Source organism: Orcinus orca, chromosome 4 (assembly GCF_937001465.1).
Source record: "Orcinus orca chromosome 4, mOrcOrc1.1, whole genome shotgun sequence".
In the NCBI taxonomy this organism is placed as follows: Eukaryota; Metazoa; Chordata; class Mammalia; order Artiodactyla; family Delphinidae; genus Orcinus; species Orcinus orca.
This window is the reverse complement of record NC_064562.1, coordinates 87,837,929-87,856,072: the sequence shown is the minus strand read 5'-3', so window position 1 is coordinate 87,856,072 and position 18,144 is coordinate 87,837,929. Positions and strand designations below refer to the sequence as shown.

The 18,144-nt window shown below is 37.4% G+C and overlaps 1 protein-coding gene across 2 annotated transcripts in view; it reads left to right on the top strand.

Annotated features, from left to right (window-relative positions):
• Positions 1-17,737, top strand: part of GRXCR1 (glutaredoxin and cysteine rich domain containing 1) — a 306,050-nt gene extending 288,313 nt beyond the window's left edge. Inside the window, exons 3-4 of one of the 2 annotated variants that reach the window (XM_004268312.4) lie at positions 174-239; positions 11,397-17,737. In XM_004268312.4, coding sequence (XP_004268360.1) covers positions 174-239; positions 11,397-11,576 — 246 coding nt within the window. In that variant the 3' untranslated portion in view covers positions 11,577-17,737. The remainder of the gene's footprint in view (positions 1-173; positions 240-11,396) is intronic. The other variant, XR_007477288.1, reaches the window with a different exon arrangement.
• Positions 17,738-18,144: the final 407 nt, after the last annotated feature.

Here is an 18,144-nt window from a genome sequence, read left to right as displayed (position 1 = left end):
AAGGAGAGAGAAATTTCCTCTCCTCTTTGGCCTCCTGGTTCTGAGTTTACTTAGATCTGAAGGGAAAAATCCTGTTCAGTATTTTGTGAGTTAAACTTTCCTGGCTAGAACTTTGTTTTCTCAAATACTAACAAAATGGATTTTCTTTCTCCCCTACCCTCTCTTGTTAATAGGGTGCTGAGAAAATTTTGTCAATGAATGAATCAGGAGAACTGCAAGACCTCTTAACCAAAATTGAGGTAATTGTGCTTTTAGCAACTTATTTTTAGTAATCAAAACATTGAACACACTCTGATTGTAACTGAGTTTTCCTAATTGAATTTTTCTCTGTGTTCTTACAAATATATAACAGGATACATGTGGCGGTTTTAATTTGCTACCACCTACGGTGAGGTTTCCTCCAGCTAGAGTGACTTTAGTGTTAGTGTCTAACAACCTCGTAGTATTAGGTGAAAATTCCAGTCGGCTTTATTAGAGCCTAATTCTCTGTTATAGAGATGTTGATGAGGTGTTTCATGTCAGGCCGTTATCCTGAAGCACATATAAAATTTTTTATTTAAATTATTTTATTTTTCCTACAGACCAGCTCATCATTTCTAAAGATTAGAGAAAAAGTTATTTCTCCAAAAGTGCACCTTTTAATTTTGTTCCTATATTTATAATGACAACATCTGAGAAATAGTTATTCAAATATATGATGTATCAAATGAATATGCAACCAGGAAACCCTTAATACCTCTCTGCTCCAGTATTTTATCAGCCTACTTCTCTCTATATGTAGGATAAAATATATATATATATATTTTATAGTCTAAACTGGGACACCTTGAGAGTGAAAAGCGTGCATTAGTAATTATTCTGTGGCAGTGAACCTGAACCCAGACTTTCCCAGGGGAACTATGCAATATGGTTACATGGTATCTATTGTGCCACGCCAGCTCTTTTTGGTCCAATCTCCTTTGCTGACCTCATTTCTGATTCTCTACCATTCCTTCCACTTTGTGCTTTTTTACCACCATTCCTTTGTGCAAGCCTGCTATTGTTCCATTTCCTCATTCCCCTTCACCATCTTCAAGGCCCATCTGCAGTATCACCTCTTCCCCACATCATTCCTGATCTCTCACACCTTTGCATTCCTGTATCCCTCTTTTTCTTAGGTGCTTATCAAAGTCTTTTAATTTTTGTATTACTTGTCTTTGGGCATTTAATTCATGTCCCAAATGAACTATATACTACTTGGTGTTAGGAATCATGTTTTATTCATATAGTAATTTTACCGAGAAAGACAAACACAATGAGGGTGTGTACTTGATAATCTAAAATTCCTCTCAGCTCTAAAATCTGTATGGGTGGGTTCATTTCTTTCCTTTTGTCCCTGTACTCTACTCCAACTCCATGAAACCATCAATTTGGGTTAATATGTATGTTTTATTTAAGTGATTTAACTTGGTTAATATGTATTATTATTTTCTCTGCACATTTTTACTCTTACAAATGATGTCATGTAATGTACCTAATTGTGTTTCAAATTATTTTCTTAGGCACTATGCTTTTAAGAACCATCGATATTGCTATGCGAACCTTTAATCCATTTCTTCTAACTGCTGTGTACTTTCCCACAACATCACTGTTGAATAGAACTTCCTTTGATGATGGAACTCTTTTATATCTGTACTATCCAAAACAGTAGTCACTGGCTGCATGTGGCTATTGAACACTTAGAATGTAGCTAGTGCGACTGAAGAACTGAATTTTTAATTTTATTTAACTTTACTTGATTTAAGTTTAAATTCAAGTCAAGTAAAATTAAATACAAATTTTAAAATAAATAAACTAATTAACCGTATCTGACCGAGGGCTCCTACTTTGGACAATGCAGCTGCATGGAGCCCACCCAATATTTTTTATCTACTCATTTTTTCCACTGATGTCCTCTAACTTCTCCCTCAAACAGACAGTGCTGCAAGGAGCAACCTTGACCATGTTCGCTTGTGGATTTCTCTGAGAGTAGGAATCGCTGGGTAATAGCTTATGCATATCCCCAGTTTTTCAGGTAGTGCCAGATGGCTCTCCATGATGCTTGCAGCATCCAACACTCCCTCCTGTGGAGAAAGCGGTTTCGTATGTTCCCACATTCCTGGCAATGTTTTACATCGTTCTCCAATTTTCTGTTGTCTAATTTTTGCCAGGGTAGTAGGTATAGAGAGATATTGCTTTATCATTTTAATTAATGTTTTTCTGATAACCATTGAGTTTGGGCATTTCCTTGTATGCTTGTTAAATTTTTAAATTTCTTCTTCTGTAAGTTGTGTATTCTTATCCTTGCCCATGAAAAGTGTTGGAATTGTCTTTTTTGTTGTTGTTGTTGATTCTCAGAAGATCCTTCTATATTCTAGATATTCGCTTTTTTTTTTTTTTTTTTTGCGGTACGCGGGCCCCTCACTGTTGCGGCCTCTCACACTGCGGAGCACAGGCTCCGGACGCGCAGGCTCAGCGGCCATGGCTCACGGGCCCAGCCACTCCACGGCATGTGGGATCTTCCCGGACCGGGGCACGAACCTGTGTCCCCTGCATCGGCAGGCAGACTCTCAACCACTGCGCCACCAGGGAAGCCCCCTGTGCCAATTTTTTATTATAGTAAATCCCTGGGTCTTTGTCTGAGCTTGCTAATCCGTTCCATTGCTCTATTTGTTCCTGTTGTATCAATATCCTACTGTTGTTATTTCTGTGATTTAAAAGCATCTTTTAGAGTCTTATAAAGTGAATGTCCCTCATTACTCTTCTTTTTAAAGGTTGACGATTGACTTAGCTATTCATAGACTTTATTCTTTTGAGTCTATAATTTCTTAATTCTGCAACTTGATTAACACCGCCATGCTATATATTAACATAACCTCTCTCTTTCTCTCAGCTCAGAGAATTTTGAAAGAGGATTTTATGCTCTTCATTAAGTCTGTCTCAATTCTACAGATGACATAAATAAGCCAGAAACATTTAAAATTATTCTTAATGTTGAAATATATACAATAGTACGGTACTGGCTTCTACCGTTCATAGGATTTATAAGGTGTTATAACTCTGTTGGGCTGCTTTGTCCATATAACAAAACTGGTAGAGAATTTGCAGCCATCCAGAAAGCCCTGAACTCTGCCTGTGAGGGACCTGGGGTTTAAGGCAAACTCACCCAGGCAAAGAGACTGGCCTTGGAGAAGCAGTTGGAAGAACCAGGAAAAGTGGATAAAGGACAAGATTCAGATCCAAACCCATTCCATTCTTCTGGTTGGCTTTTGGCAATGAAACAGGAGTTTAATATTCCTGAGGTAGGAAACATTGGCGTCCTTACTAAGTAGCAAGTAATATTCTTGGTATTATACGTATTAAGTTATTGAAACGTTACAATAACTCTGCAAGGTGGGTTCTATTATTATCCTTGTTTTACAGACAAGAGAATGGAGGCACAGAGGATTAAATCACTTGCTCCAGACCTTACAAATAGTGTTTGATTCATGATTTTAATGAGCCTGACTCCATAATCTTAACCATGAATCTATGCGGCCATCACTCTCAAATTAAGTGTCATGTAGGTATCTGGGAAATCTGATCAAATGTGGCAGGACCCAAGGCCCAGATGAGAAGTTTACTGGGAGGTAGGCAGAGTACTAGGTCCAGGAAACAGACTGAATTTTAACACTTGGATCTTATGCTAGTGTGGCATTGTGGAAGAGGGGAAAATTGGCAATAACTTCGGAGAGAAACCAGACAGCTCCTACTAAGTTCTAATTTGCTGTTACTTGGGTGCTGCATAATTCATCACCCTGGTCTTTGTAATTCAGGCCCCAGTTTTCAGCAGTTACCCCAGTAATGACGAGGAAAGAGGCTTAGCATCTGCAGCTGGGTCATCAGAAACGGTGTCAGCAAATCAAATTTCAAGTTTTCTGGCCCAAGAATTCTAGCATACTTCCCATCTAAGTGAAAATTGCTCGGGGAACCTGAGGGGGCCTGATTCGCTGATGAAGACTTGTCAGTGGCCTCAAACATGAGGAGCTGGCCAAAAGCAGCAGAAGCAAGTGAAATATGGCGATAGCTGGTATGAGACTTGGATTTAATAAGGCTACCTGTACCAGTGCGGGTTCTGCTCCTGGGACAGTTTGCAGGGGATCTTCCCAGTAACATATGAGCTCTGCATGGACACAGATTCTTGCCTATTTTGTTCTGTTCTTTACCTCTAGCGCCTAGAACAGGAATTGGAAAATAATGGGCACTCAATAATTATTTGTTGAGTGAATAGATGAATGAATCCTCTTTCATCCAAGGTTTTTTTTTTTGTCTGTTTTGTTGTTTGTTTGTTTGTTTTTGAGAAGGCAAAGCAGTTAATCAATGAAAAAGAAGAGAAAAAGAATTATTTTATGTAAGAGAACACTTGGGTGAAAAAGATGAATAAAATCACCATTGGGGGGTAAAATTTATTTATATATTTATGTATTTACTTATATAAATAAACAGGCTAAAGATCAAAAGCGAAGAGATGTCTAAGGATTTCCCCCAAACAATAACCGAGATGGATAGCTGATCCTGATGTTTCCCACACAGAGGAAGTCAGGGCATCCCTGAGATGATTAGCAATCACCTTGTTATGGCAGGTACTGGATTAAAGATCTCAGATGGTAGAGAAGCTCTAAGTAAGCTTCTGCCTTGCTGTTTCTTTTAAAGATATGAGCAAACATTTTGTTGTCATTGCTGGTGAGATTGCCAACATAGTGTCCACTTTTGTACATTTTTCCTTGTAAAGCCTGATTTGTTATTTATGAAGAACAGAGGTAAGATTCCCAGCTATACACTGAGGATGCTGGAAGTGGCACAGGCTGTCTGTACAAGGCATTGGAGCTATCAAAGACTGGCCTGACCCTCTCTGGAGAAGCACCATTCCGGGTGATGTTGCTTCTCTGTGGGGTGGGTGGCCGCAGCATGTTCAGAGACTACAGGAGCAGAATACCACCTACTCACCTGGGAAATCAGGCCAAGTGCTCTGGCTGCCTCTCTCTGGAATTGGAACATCTTTTTAAGTAGGGTTGTGGCAGTACATCCCATTGGGTCAAGAATCAGACTCGTCCATCTGGCTTATGCATTCGGGAATATAAGCAACAAATTTCCGCTGTGTCAGCATTTTGTTCAGAGGCTTCTTTCCCAGCTGCAAATTGAGAATGCTAGGAACTCTAATTATCAGGAACGATTCTGTTTATTAAGAGCTAGGTCAAACAGAGAGTCGTTTATTAGGCACTTAACAAGAATTTGCTGAATTAAATTATTGAATATAGTTTAAAACAAAATACATAGAAAAAGGTGAGTCATCCAGAGATGATTATATGCCAAGTGTTCACTCTTTGATAATCTGTTACATGGAGTGAGTCTGCTTCATAGACAAGCTGGATGATGGGGTTTATGGTCGTGGAGACTCAGATAAGTTGCTTCCTCTTTGGTAAAATACTTAAGAGATTTTCTAGCTCTCCTAAAATAAGGTTAGATGATCTGAGTTCAGAAATAAGAAGTGCATTCATTTCCTGATCTTGAAGAAAACACAGAAGACCCTTGATCTTAGCATCCTGTTCCTATGTTATATAACAGCAAAAACTCTTTATATTTATGAAATTTTGAGTTTGTGCTACAAAGGAAACCCATTTGACAATCATTCATGAACTCCCCCCTTGTCCCCTTGGTCCTTTGTTAGAGACTAGGGAATGCTTGGGGGCTTCAGTTCAGATGACTGCAGTATGGAGTGGACGTATTCGAAGACCACAGATAAATTTCCTAAAATAAAATTAATATATGAATACAAAAAGCTACATCATCATTTTTAAATGGAATCACAAATAGACCAAGGCCATCCTCAAATAATGTCGTCAGAATCTCTGCAACACTATGATGAGATCTGCCTTTTACTCAAAGGGTTGTTGAGAAGATTTAATGAGTGAATCATGTAAAGTGAATAGAACATTGCCTGGTATGTAGTAACCACTCAATAAGATTCATCATTATTCATCATTATTTCACTAATAAATCCTTATTTGTAGCTGAGAGCTACTACTAAGAGAACAGGGAGGTCTCTGGTTCACTGCTATATCCCCTACACCTTGCACAGTTCCTGGCAATGTGGACTAATTTGTGGAATGAGACCACTGAGTTTTATTTTTTTAAATTCCCTTGCCAAGAATATATGAACAGAAAGAGGTAAAAGGGAGGATGATTTTGCACTCCTTTTTTCTTGAATTCCACCCCCAAGGGACATGCCCCTACCCAAACCACTATTCAGAAAAGGGGCACTCTGTAGATTTAGTTCTCTTACTGGGTGCTATTCTCAGCCAGGTCTGCATGGTTTCAAGCTTTGCTGGGCTCCAGGACACTGAAGAGCTACCCTAGATTTCTTAATTGCTTGAAGGTCAAAGTGTCTCTCGTTAACCTCTTCATTGAAAGTGGAAGTCTGTTTTGTTACTACCAATAATGACTATTGTTAACTTCAGTTATTCCTGCTTCCTCCAACCTGGAACACTGTTCAAATTTGGGGAATTTTTTAGCTCTTTTTCCATCTTGCACTGAGGGCAAAGCTGTCTACTGAGGTATTGGACTTAGGACACAGGAACATGTAGTATAAGCCAGCTCTTTCTCATTGTTGGAACTCTTTTAAGTTGGAACCGGAGTTCCAATATAACAAAAGCGCTCTTTGAAGGAGATGGCTAGGAATGACTGAATTATTTACTATTATTAGAAGAACAAGTGGAATAGCTTATACTGGGTGATGTAACAGGAATAGGATTTCTGGAGGCTAGTGGAACACTGGGGGAGCCTTAGTGGGTCCCCTCAAGACCCACTCCCACCCCCACCCCACTTCTGCTTCATTTGCAGCATTTATCCTTTTAACGGTTTTATGTTTTGGGAATCCCATGTAATATATTATTTGGGAAAAAATGGATGTAAGTAAAGGTTGAAAACTACTCTTAAAGAGGAAAGGGCATGCATATAGTTCTTGAAGAGAGTTCTCTAATTTCTAATTTTCAAATTCCACTGTGACCTGAACATTTTTTTTAACTCATTAAGAGACTTTGTTTCATCATTTGTGAAATGAGATAGTCTCTATTACGTCAGGTTCGTGTGAGAATTGGGTATAGACACTACATCCTGTGTAAGCTATCCCTTTCCTCTTCCAAGTTTATGGCTGAAACAGCTAATTTTTCCTGAGTGGAAGTGGCCTCAGAATCTTTCCAATACTGTGCTCCAAGACATCAGAATTTGCACGTGAATTGAAACACATTTACTCTCCCTTTCTTACAGTGGTAACACTTTAGACCAGAAGACTAAATATAGAAGTGTTTAAATAAAATGACTCTATGAATGGTAGAAAATGGTTGTGTCATGTGACCACAAGCAATTTAACTTGAGGCAGCAGTTAATAAAAATCTCTTCAAATAAGGATTTATTAGTGAAATAATAACTAATCATGTCTTGTTAAGTAGCTACAATGTGCCAGGCAATATTCTATTCACTTTACATGAATTAACTCATTAAATTGTTGAGACAATTTAATGAGTGAATTAAAGTAAAAGAAATATCTTTAAAGTAAAAGACATATCTTTAAAGTAAAAGACATATCTCATCATGGCATTGCACAGATTCTGACATTGTTTTATTTTATTTATTTATTTTTTTCTTATTATTATTCTATTACTTCCTGTTCTTGATCAGTTGAATCAACTGATTTTACCATCTTACAAATATAAAATTAACAGATGTTTTAGAATACAAAGAAATAACCATCGTAACTGAAGTGACCATCTGTAATGGTTAATGACTCTTCCATGGACTTTTCCCATTTGGAAAGCTTGAAGGCAAAGAAAGATATACTAGATCCAGTTTGTTTAAAGTACGGACTACAGCACTGAGTAATCTAATGAAAAGTTCTGTCTCTAAATTTCAAATTGACAGCCAAATTTAAACTGAGTTTGAGACAACAGAGCTTGACAATTTCTGGTATGTTCATTGTGCTGGTAAACACATGGCTGGAGATTCCTGGGGAGAAACTCTGTGACCACCAGTTTGCAAGTGATGATGTTATTTTAGAATGACCTTGGTCTATTTGTGATTCTCTCTAAAAAGAACAATGTGGCTTTTAGTATTTATATATTAACTTCATTTTAGAAAATTTATTTTTTCTGAATTGTGGAGAAACGTTAAGAAAGAGCAGACTCATTATATATTTAACATTTGATATTTTGACCCTTTGAAAGTAATTTTTGTAAATCATGTTCCAGGCCCATGATATAAGATAATGTTACCAAACCAAACTTGGGTCCACTCACCCATGCAGTAAAGCCAATCTACTGATACTGGGGTGTGGTAAAGGAAAGTACAACGTTTATCGTAAGGTGCCCAACATGGGGCCAAGCAAGGAGTATGGGCAGCTCATGCTCAAAAGATCCAAACTCCCCAGTGGCCTTCAGGGAAGGGTTTTTAAAGACAAAGTGAGGGAGAGGGTCACAGAGTGCCTGATCAGCTCGTGAACATCCTCCTGATTGGTTGGTGGTGAGGTAACAGGGTGGTATTTTGGGAGTTAACATCATCAACCTTCTGGTTCCAACCTGTCTGGAGTCTACATACTGGAGGTCAGCATGCAGTTAACGTCTTCCACCTCGTTGGCAGTGGGGGGGTCTTAGTATCTGCAAAACAACTCCAGGGTATGGCTCAGGATATTATCTTTAGCCCTTGAGGAGGCACTAATGGTCCTTGACTTTGTTTTATGGCTAGACTATTATTATTTTGTCTTGCCTGTTTTCATTTGTTTCCGCATTTTCTCACTTCTCTGATTAAATTTGCTCTTTGGAACTCAGGGAAGGCCTAGGAGGCTAAAGCTTTTCTATAAACAAGGGCCAGGGGATGGGGTGGGGAGGTGTCTGTCCCCAGGAAGGTTCTGCAGGGTCCTGCTCAGTTTCAATAATTTTTAATTGTGTTGCATTGCGTTATCATTTTGGGTTCTCTGTGTTTAGAGCCTGGTGTTTGGAGTGAGTGACATAGCTGGTGAATGAACCTAGGAAGCTTCCTAGTGCTCACATGTATTCTAGCTTTGTTGTTCTTTGCTTGCCATTGCAAATATATTTTATGGGAAAACCATAGGCTATTCAAGAATTCGAAAATATTGAAACATGTTTATACTGGTTGTTAAGATATTAAAATAATTTATACTGGTTGGTAAATAGCTGCTACCCCAAGACTCCCAAGCAGTTCTCCTCTTCCCTGTCAGCAACTCCCCTGTGAGGATTGCCAGGTACAATATAGGATGTCCACTTACATTTAAACCTGTAGTAAATTATGAATAATTTTTTTAGTTTAAGCATGTCCCATAAAATATTTGGCACATACTTATATAAAAATTTATCTGTAGTCTGTCAGAAATTCAAATTAACTGGACATCCCAATTTTTTAAATTGCAAAATCTGATGATCCCACTCTACTTGGAATCCAGTCCTATTTATAATCCAGCACTAATGGGTGAAGTCCTGGATTCAGGGCCCTATTAGTGCTTTCTGACTAGTTGGTGTTCTTTCGTACAAGTCATTAAATATTTTTAACATAATCTCTGGCATGGCTTTAATGCATGTCAATGGCCTATCTACTGTATCATATTCTTTCTAAAATTTGATAAGAATAGCATTACTTACTAATTCTCTATGTTTTGCTTTTAGACTACACTCTTTCTTCACTGTTTTTGTTTTTACTGAAAGTTTTTTTTTCTAAAGACATTTTTATATCATGCAAAATTGTAAGTCTGGTACACCGTTTTTTGGTCAACCTTGCACAAAGAAATGACAAAAAGCAGTTACAAAGAAACTAAATTACTACATACAATCTAACTTTTTAGAAGAGCTTTGGGTATCTACAAACTTGACAACGTTCCTTGTTTGTGTCATTCAGACTGGCAATCACTACTTTCCATCAAAGTAGTTCTGTGTTACTAAAAATAAGATATTCCATGGATTTTGCCATCTTGATATAATAGCAAAGTCAAATGGTAACTGTAAACAAATCTTACTATATACAGAATATGCATCTCTGAAGAGTGGTCTGGGAATATATAAATTTTAAAGCAATCATATCCTTAATGTTTGTTTCCCAAAGTACATTCCACAGGGTACTGATTATGAGAAAATTATAGTTGTTTTCTGGGAAAAGGTTTCTTGCCAGGGACATGGTAGATTAAACCTAGTTAATCGGTTACCTTTTCAGTTGGATTTTTTGGAGACTTTATTAAGTACAGTTGTGAACTTCCAGGGAAAATCTGTATGTATGTCTAAGTATGTAAGGTATGTTTGAGTGTGCTTGTGTGTGTGCGTGTGAGTGTCTGTGTCTACATTTCCCAAGCTTACTTTAGCAATTACTCTTGTCACAAAGGTGGGCTTTCAAACATTGCTGCAAATTCCTATTTTGCAAGTCAGAAGCTTGGTATTAACTCACGTTCTCTTTGTATTCATTCTGTAATCGATCCTAATCTCCCCCCAGCAAATGGATGCCGCTAGTAGACTCCAGTAAAGGTCACATGCTCAAAAAAGCAAATAGAAATATGTATGGATAATTTTCAGAATATCCTTAACATCCTTGCTAGTTAATTTCATTATACTTTCATGTGTACTTTATTTTTACTTGAGGTAGAAAGGCTGATAGCTACTGTGGGTAATTTTACAGACTTGGATAAATGTCTTAAGATTTCCATGCCTGTTTCTTTAAATATAAAATGAGGATAATGTTGCGTGAATTAGCTGCTTTACAGAAGAAGGTGTCAGTGTGTGTGAAGGGTGGGATGAGGGAAGGTTCTATATACTAATGCATTTGAAAGTGCTTTTAAAAATACAAAGCATTATTCACATGTGCAGTATGATGATGGATCTTCAGTTGACAGTGGCTCATCCACTCCAGCTTTTAGTTTTCTGATTTTCCATACTCACTGTTAGTCCTACTATTCTATAAACAAAGATATAAAACTGTGACGTGATACTAAAGGGAAAGTTACAGTATTTTCCTTTAATGCAAATGACCATTTCCTGAACTGCTTGATTTGTAAATATGTGCTTTCATGTGATGGATTTCTGGAAGTGTGTGCCCTTTAACCTAAAAGGTACCAGCACTTACACACCAAGGTTATGCTATTGATGGCCGTCAATGAGATAACGAAGGAAACTTCAGTTAGTGTATCCCCTGCGTCTATTGTATATCAATGGTAGGTGATTTCAGGTCCCCAGCCATATTATGCCGATATTGTTTTATGACCATCCACGGTACGGAAAGACAGGAGGGCTGATGGAGTTGTCATGCTAACACATGTTCTATCCTCTCTTGTCCCCCTGCCACCTATCCAGAGAGTGCAGCATCCACACGAGTGTCCCTCCTGTGGAGGCTTTGGCTTTCTTCCGTGCTCCATCTGCCATGGGAGCAAAATGTCAGTGTTTCGAAACTGCTTTACGGACTCTTTCAAGGCCCTGAAGTGCACGGCTTGCAACGAGAATGGCCTTCAGCGCTGTAAGAGCTGTGTTGGTTAAACAGAGCTCCCACCCATGGGGCGCCTGGTTTCATTGACTGAAAGCAATAATTTGGTTTATACTTTTTTTTAAAAAATGGCTATGTTTCTGGATTAATCAATAAACTTTGTTTATTAGAATTTCCTTTGTTTGGAGCTTTTGCTGTGACCACTTTCATTGATGTTTTAAATAAATGTTTATTCAACCGCTACTATGTGCCAAGCCCTGTGCTAGACCCTGGTTTCTAATTGGAATTAATGGAGGGCCTGATAAAATTCCAAGATATCCAAAGTCTGGTTCCTTATATGTGTTTGATTTTCTAAAGAAAATATACAATGTATCCAATGGTGTCTATTGCAATGCCACCCTATTGTTTAGGATGAGTTAATTCAACTCTCCAGATGCATACATTTTATGTGAGCCTCAGCTGTAGGGAAGAAGAGAGCTCTGGGTAGTGGGAAAGAATATGATCTTACTTATACTTAAGGAGTAAATTATTTTTAAAGCTGTAAAGTAGTCTTGGAGCTGATGATATTAATGATAAATTATTAATGTTATCCGATGAATTTCTTAGTGATGATACAAAAGCTGCCAGAAGACTTATCTGGATTTATTGTTTTAAACATCTGCTTTGTGCTGTTGTCCCTGAAAACCCTCCGGAAAGATGCTGTTATGGTTCTCTTGAGCTGGACACAAAATATTACATAGTTTGAAAACATAGTAGACGATATCAGCAAAGTGGACAAAAGGAATTTCTGCTATAATTATTAGCTGATGCCTACCTGTACATGTGTCTGTACTCTGATGGATTCCCTTATGAATGGTTTTAACAAATCACCTTCACTATATCTGTGATAAGGTAATTAAAACGTTTTACATCTTGGTTTTGCAAAAAGCTATAAATATTTACCGAGTACTTTCTAATCATCCAGGCATAGTAGAAGGCATGGTTTCTGCTTTCATGGAGCTCACACTCTAAGAAAGAAGGAAGTATTAAACAAATAATCATAAGCAAGGTGAGTCTTAGAAATACTACACAAATGGTACCGTGTGCTCTGGGAATGTGTAGCAGGAGGGCCAACCTAGATGAGTTAGAAAACGGTAAGAATAGACTTTGTTGAGCAACTGATATTTAAACGGAGACATCATGGGTAACTGGTCAACTAATTAGCCACAGAACAAGGGGGATAATACTTCAGGTAGAGGAATAGCATGTTTGGGGCCTCTAAGATCAGATAAAAGTTGTTTGAGTGTTGGTGTGGATATGGCATAACTTAAACTCATACATTGCTAATGAGAATGTTAAATGGTACAACCACTTAGGAAAGCCATTTGATTGTTTCTAATAAAGGTAAACATATGCTAATTGTATGCTCAGCAATTTTACTGCTACTTATTTATTCAAGAGAAATAAAAACATATGTCCATACTGTATAAGAGTTTCATGGAAGCTCTATTCATGATAGCCAAAAAGCAGAAAGATTTCAGACACCAATGACAGGAGAAATGATAAGCAAACTGTAGTATATTAATACAGGTACACACTTCCTAGGAGTAAAAAGGAACAAGCTATTGATTCTAGCAATAATATGGATGAATCTCAAAAACATTTTATGAATAAACTTAGCCAGATACAAAGGGTATGTACTACGTGATTCCATTTATATGAAGCTATAGAATAGGCAAAATTAATCTATAGAATGGCTGCCTCACAGTGGGGAGGGGACAGGAGGAGGAAATTAAATATGAACAGAACTAAGACAGTGGTAGAGTTATGGCTAGTTGAGAGTAGATTTCCCCTCTGTCAGGAAAAATGAGTTTCTTGCATCAAGTTTCTCATCACAATTCCAATACGGTCCTGAGATTCTAGAATTAAGTAGTAAGGCCTATCCAAAAGTTCCTGACTACTCAGGCCTTGGCTATGTTTTTGCAAATTCAACCATAGTCCCAGTGTCCTCTTGTCTGGGGGGTACATTCAGGATGGAGAAATACAACAGTACAAGAAGTTCTAATTTTCAGGCCCCATCTTGGACTATGGGTTCAGAGGACAAAAACTCGCTGACTTTCAACTGTGTTCATGAGGCATTTGTTTTGCTTTCTATCTTTATTCTGTTTTTCATGTACTGGCATTGAACTAAAGTGTTGTGTTCTCTGCTAGTTATTGGTGAGCCTCTAAAGAAGAGCATTATGAAAGAGTGATGAAATTTAAAAGAAAATCTTAGACATCTTGTAGAATTGCAGAAGTTAATGAGAGAAAGAGGCTCAGAAAATAAGCTCGTAATAGGCTTATTTAAACATAAATTTGTGTTAACTTTCAGAGAGAACTTGGTTTAGACGCTTCACATCTATCTGCTTCAGTCTTATAAAATGTAAATGCGAAGTAATTAAACCTGATATATTTATTCTGCACCGTTGTTGTGTGGGATTAATTAGAATATATAGGAAAGTACTTTAAAAACACAAAGCATTATACAGAGGCATAGAATAATTTCCTAATCACCATGAAAATTATGCATCTTCAATATATCCTTTTACTGACCAGATAAGGAAATGAACTCACATTCATTGGACACTTCTGTTTGCTTGGCTTTTTAGAAGGAATCTCACTTATTCTTCACAATACTGTGAAGAAACTGAGATTCGGAATGTTAATTCACTTTTCTAAAGTCTTGAAATGTATCCTAATTTGTTGTATCTTAAGTGTCCGTGTGAGCTGCCTTTATCTCTGGTATAAAATGGGAAATCAGTCGAGAGCAAACAACAAAGCTGCTCAAAGATAAACACCTACATAACCAGTAGAGTCGAAATGAAGAGAAAGGTCTGTCCTGTGCTTCTGTGCTCTTATAACTTCTTCTCTGGAAGTATTCATTGATTTCAAAAGCCAGGAAGTGCTGGCTGTTGGCAAAGGACACAGAGTAATGCAATCAGGCCGTGGATAATTTTTTTAAAAAGATTAAGAAGAGGAAATCAGGAGATGATGCATACCTAATAATATAAATATATAGTAATTTTTTAATCTTCTTGTTGTCCCAGGGTCTTTTTTAAAGATAAATTATTGGTAGATTGATTGCAGTTTTGTCTGGTCTTTCATGCACAAACCTCACACATCGCAGAGAAGCTAGTCTGTAGTTCCTCAAAGCAGAGTGAAAAATTTAAACTTTTTTGGCAAGCAATATGCATATAATATCCTTTTAGATTTCAGGTATTGTTTCTCCTGATCTTTTGTAGTTTCCTCACCTATAATAATTTGACAGTAATTTTTTTGGTTTTTTACTTGACTTCATAGAGTTATTTCTAAGGCATTAAACTTAGTTTCCATAGAATAAAATATATTTCTCTTTGTTCTCAAATTTAACCAGTCTGTGTAATATTTCGTTGTAATAAACTATTATACTCAATAAAAATTAATGTGTTATTTACTTATATAATTATACACATAATTGTAAACCCAATTACAAGGCAACGATTTGGGAAGAAACGAAACTGACTCTTGATAGATTCTGTTTGCTGGTAGCAGAAATATGCAGGCGGAGAGAGTGTTTCTCCTGGTGGTAAGCATTCAGCAGGCAGGAGACATCCGAAGGAATGGGGAGCGTCTGCCAACCTTGGAAGTCTGCAAAGTGGAAATTGACTATGAAAGCTTGAGCTAACTGACGTGACAGTAACAGTAACCAGGGACATTTAATAATATGCTCAAGGTCATTCATCCTCACCTTCTGCCTTTCAGGTTCATCAGCAGCTGGTATTGCTTAGCTACCAGCATTTCAAAATGCAGCCTGTGTTTGACTTGCAGTGTTTGACTGGAGACTCAGTTACTTTGGAAGATATGTTGTTCTCTGCAAGGGTGAAACACTTCCACACCTGCTTCACTTAGAAAGAGACAGTTTCTCTCTGTGTCTGGCTTATTTCCACTTCACACAATGTCCAAGGCATGATCTCACTTATATATATGGAATTTAAAAAGTTGAATACATAGTAGCAAAGAGTAGAATAGTGGTTACAAGGGGTGGGGAGCAGACAAACAGGGAGATATTAGTCAATGGGTACAACGTTGTAGTTCTATTGGATCAATAAGTTTTAGAAATCTAATGTACAGCATGATGACTAGAGTTACTAATGCTGTATTGAATACTGGAGAGTTGCTAAGTGAGTAGATTTCTGGTGCTCTCACCACACACGCTTGCATACACACGCACACACACATGCACAGGAAAGGTAATGGTGAGGAGATGTGTAAATTAACTTGACTGTAGTAATCATTTCACTATGTATATGCATATAACTCATCATGTTTTACCTCTCAAATATATACAATTTATATTAAAAATAAAATAAAATTAAAAAATTAAAAAAATAGACAGTCTTACTGAACATACTGACCCTGTTTTGCTTTACTGGAAGCCATTACAGGGTTCTTATCAGGAAGCACTCCTCTTTGGAGAACCATTGGAAATTCTTTGATGGGAGAAAAATTTTTTTCAAGTATGGGGGAGTATCCATGTTTCAAAGCATAATTCCTCTAAGAAAAGAAAGAAGACCCATTCTGATGGAAACTTTTGTTCTGTCCCTATTTGGAACTTTTTGAACTTTTTCATTGAACCTAGCATAGAACACACTGGAAAACTCAAAATGCATGATTCAGTAGCAAGGTAACTTTGAAGAGAATATAACTTTCATAGAAGAATATAAGATAGCCTAAAAGCTTTGCTTATATGTAGCAAATCTGAAGCCGACTCTTAATACATACCTAGAAAACCCATATTGATTCTCTGCATTGTACATGGCTCAGTTAGCAATCTCTGCTCTTAAGTAGTTACTTTTTTTCCCTCTGTTTTCTGTGATCTTAACCCTTTTCTTTCCATCCCCTTGTTAGAAGAATATCAATATAAATGTTATCTGAGTACCCAAAAGAGAGGTAGATAGATCAGCTACAAAGCAAAATATTTGCATCATCTAGAAAATGGTGCTAGATGTGGTCCCTATTTTATACAATAAAAGAAAAATGTTAATACAAATGGAAAATAGTGATCTTTTAAATGTTTTTCTTATAAATTGCTAGTTGCTTTGGTCCGTGTTTTGCATATTGTATATTTTTGTATACTGCTTTGCATTTGACAGATGAAGGCATTGTGAAGCCCGAAAAACCCCCAGGAGAAGCATGAGTACCAAATCTAAGGTGCTGTTTCCTGGAAGACCAGATGCCACTCATTGCTGTGAAGTTTACATATTTGCTTTGACCTTTGGAGGTCTGTTTTGAGTGGTTTCCTGTTTGCTGTAGATTTTGCCTGGAAACAGAATTGTCAATATATTTTCTGTCACATTTTTTTTTTTCTGACTAGGAAATATTATAGCATGTTTAATCCTAGGAAAGAGAAATATATCTGTTTTTCAGAACATTCTTCCCTAAGGTAAAATTGTACTCTGTATTTTTTCAGTAGTTGCTATGAATCTTTTGCTGTTATAATATGTGAACAGCTGTAGTAGTGTGTTACCCCCACTATGTCCTCTTCCCATTTTCTTCTCCTTCCATGTTTGTAGAAATGGGAATTGGGGAAGCTCTTTGAGCCTATTTATAATAGAAGTCTCTGAATAAAATACATGTTTGTTAACAATGTTATTGTGATAAGTAATTGTGTGTAGTAATTCCCTGAGTTTCTGGAATCAAAACTAAGCATGGGATTCTCAGTTAAGAAATGTACCAGGTATTGTGAGGGCTACAAAGATGAATATAATATGACTTTGTCCTAGCGTGATTGGAGAGATAAGACAGGTTATAGGTAAATATAACACAAACTCTGTCATGTAGATTATTGGATCTCAGATGTCTGGTAAAGATGCTGAATAACGTAAGTTGCCCAAAAGGGCAGAATATATGAACATGGGAGCCTTCTTTGAGGGCTTAGCTTGAAGCAGTGCCTTTAATAATATCTAGAATTTCTATAGGCAAAGATATGGATGGAAAGTCATGCCCAGCTCTGAACTCAGGCAGGTGGAAAACAAGGTGCTTAGCACAACGTCTGGCAGATGGCAAACATCCATTACAGGTTCCAAATGATCCCAGAGATGATGATGATTCCAATGTGTCATTGTGATTAGGAGCACAAGCTCTGGATTTGAATTATTTGGTTTTGAATCCCAGTTCTGCCGTTTGCCAGCTCTGTGACTTTAGGCAAGTTTCTTATACTTTCTGTGCGTCAATTTTCTTATTTGTAAAATGGGAGTAACACTAATACCTAACTTATAGAGTTGTTGAGAGTATTAAATTAATACACTAAAGTACCTGTATGCTTCAGTACCTGCCACACCGGATTAGAGATAGTTTGGGACTAGATGGTAAAAAGTTTGAAAGCACAGGGCTTTGTATTCATCCTGTAAGCAATGAATGCCTTTTCAGTCAGGTTATGTATTCCATGAATGATTGTTTTGGTAAATGAAAGTAATGATATGTGTCTATATAATTTTTGCCTGCACTGAGCATCACGCGGACCTTAGTTTACCGACCAGGGATGGAACCCGTGCACCCTGCAGTGGAAGTGCTGAGTCCTAACCACTGGAGCCCCAGGGAAGTCCTGAAGTAATTATGTATTAA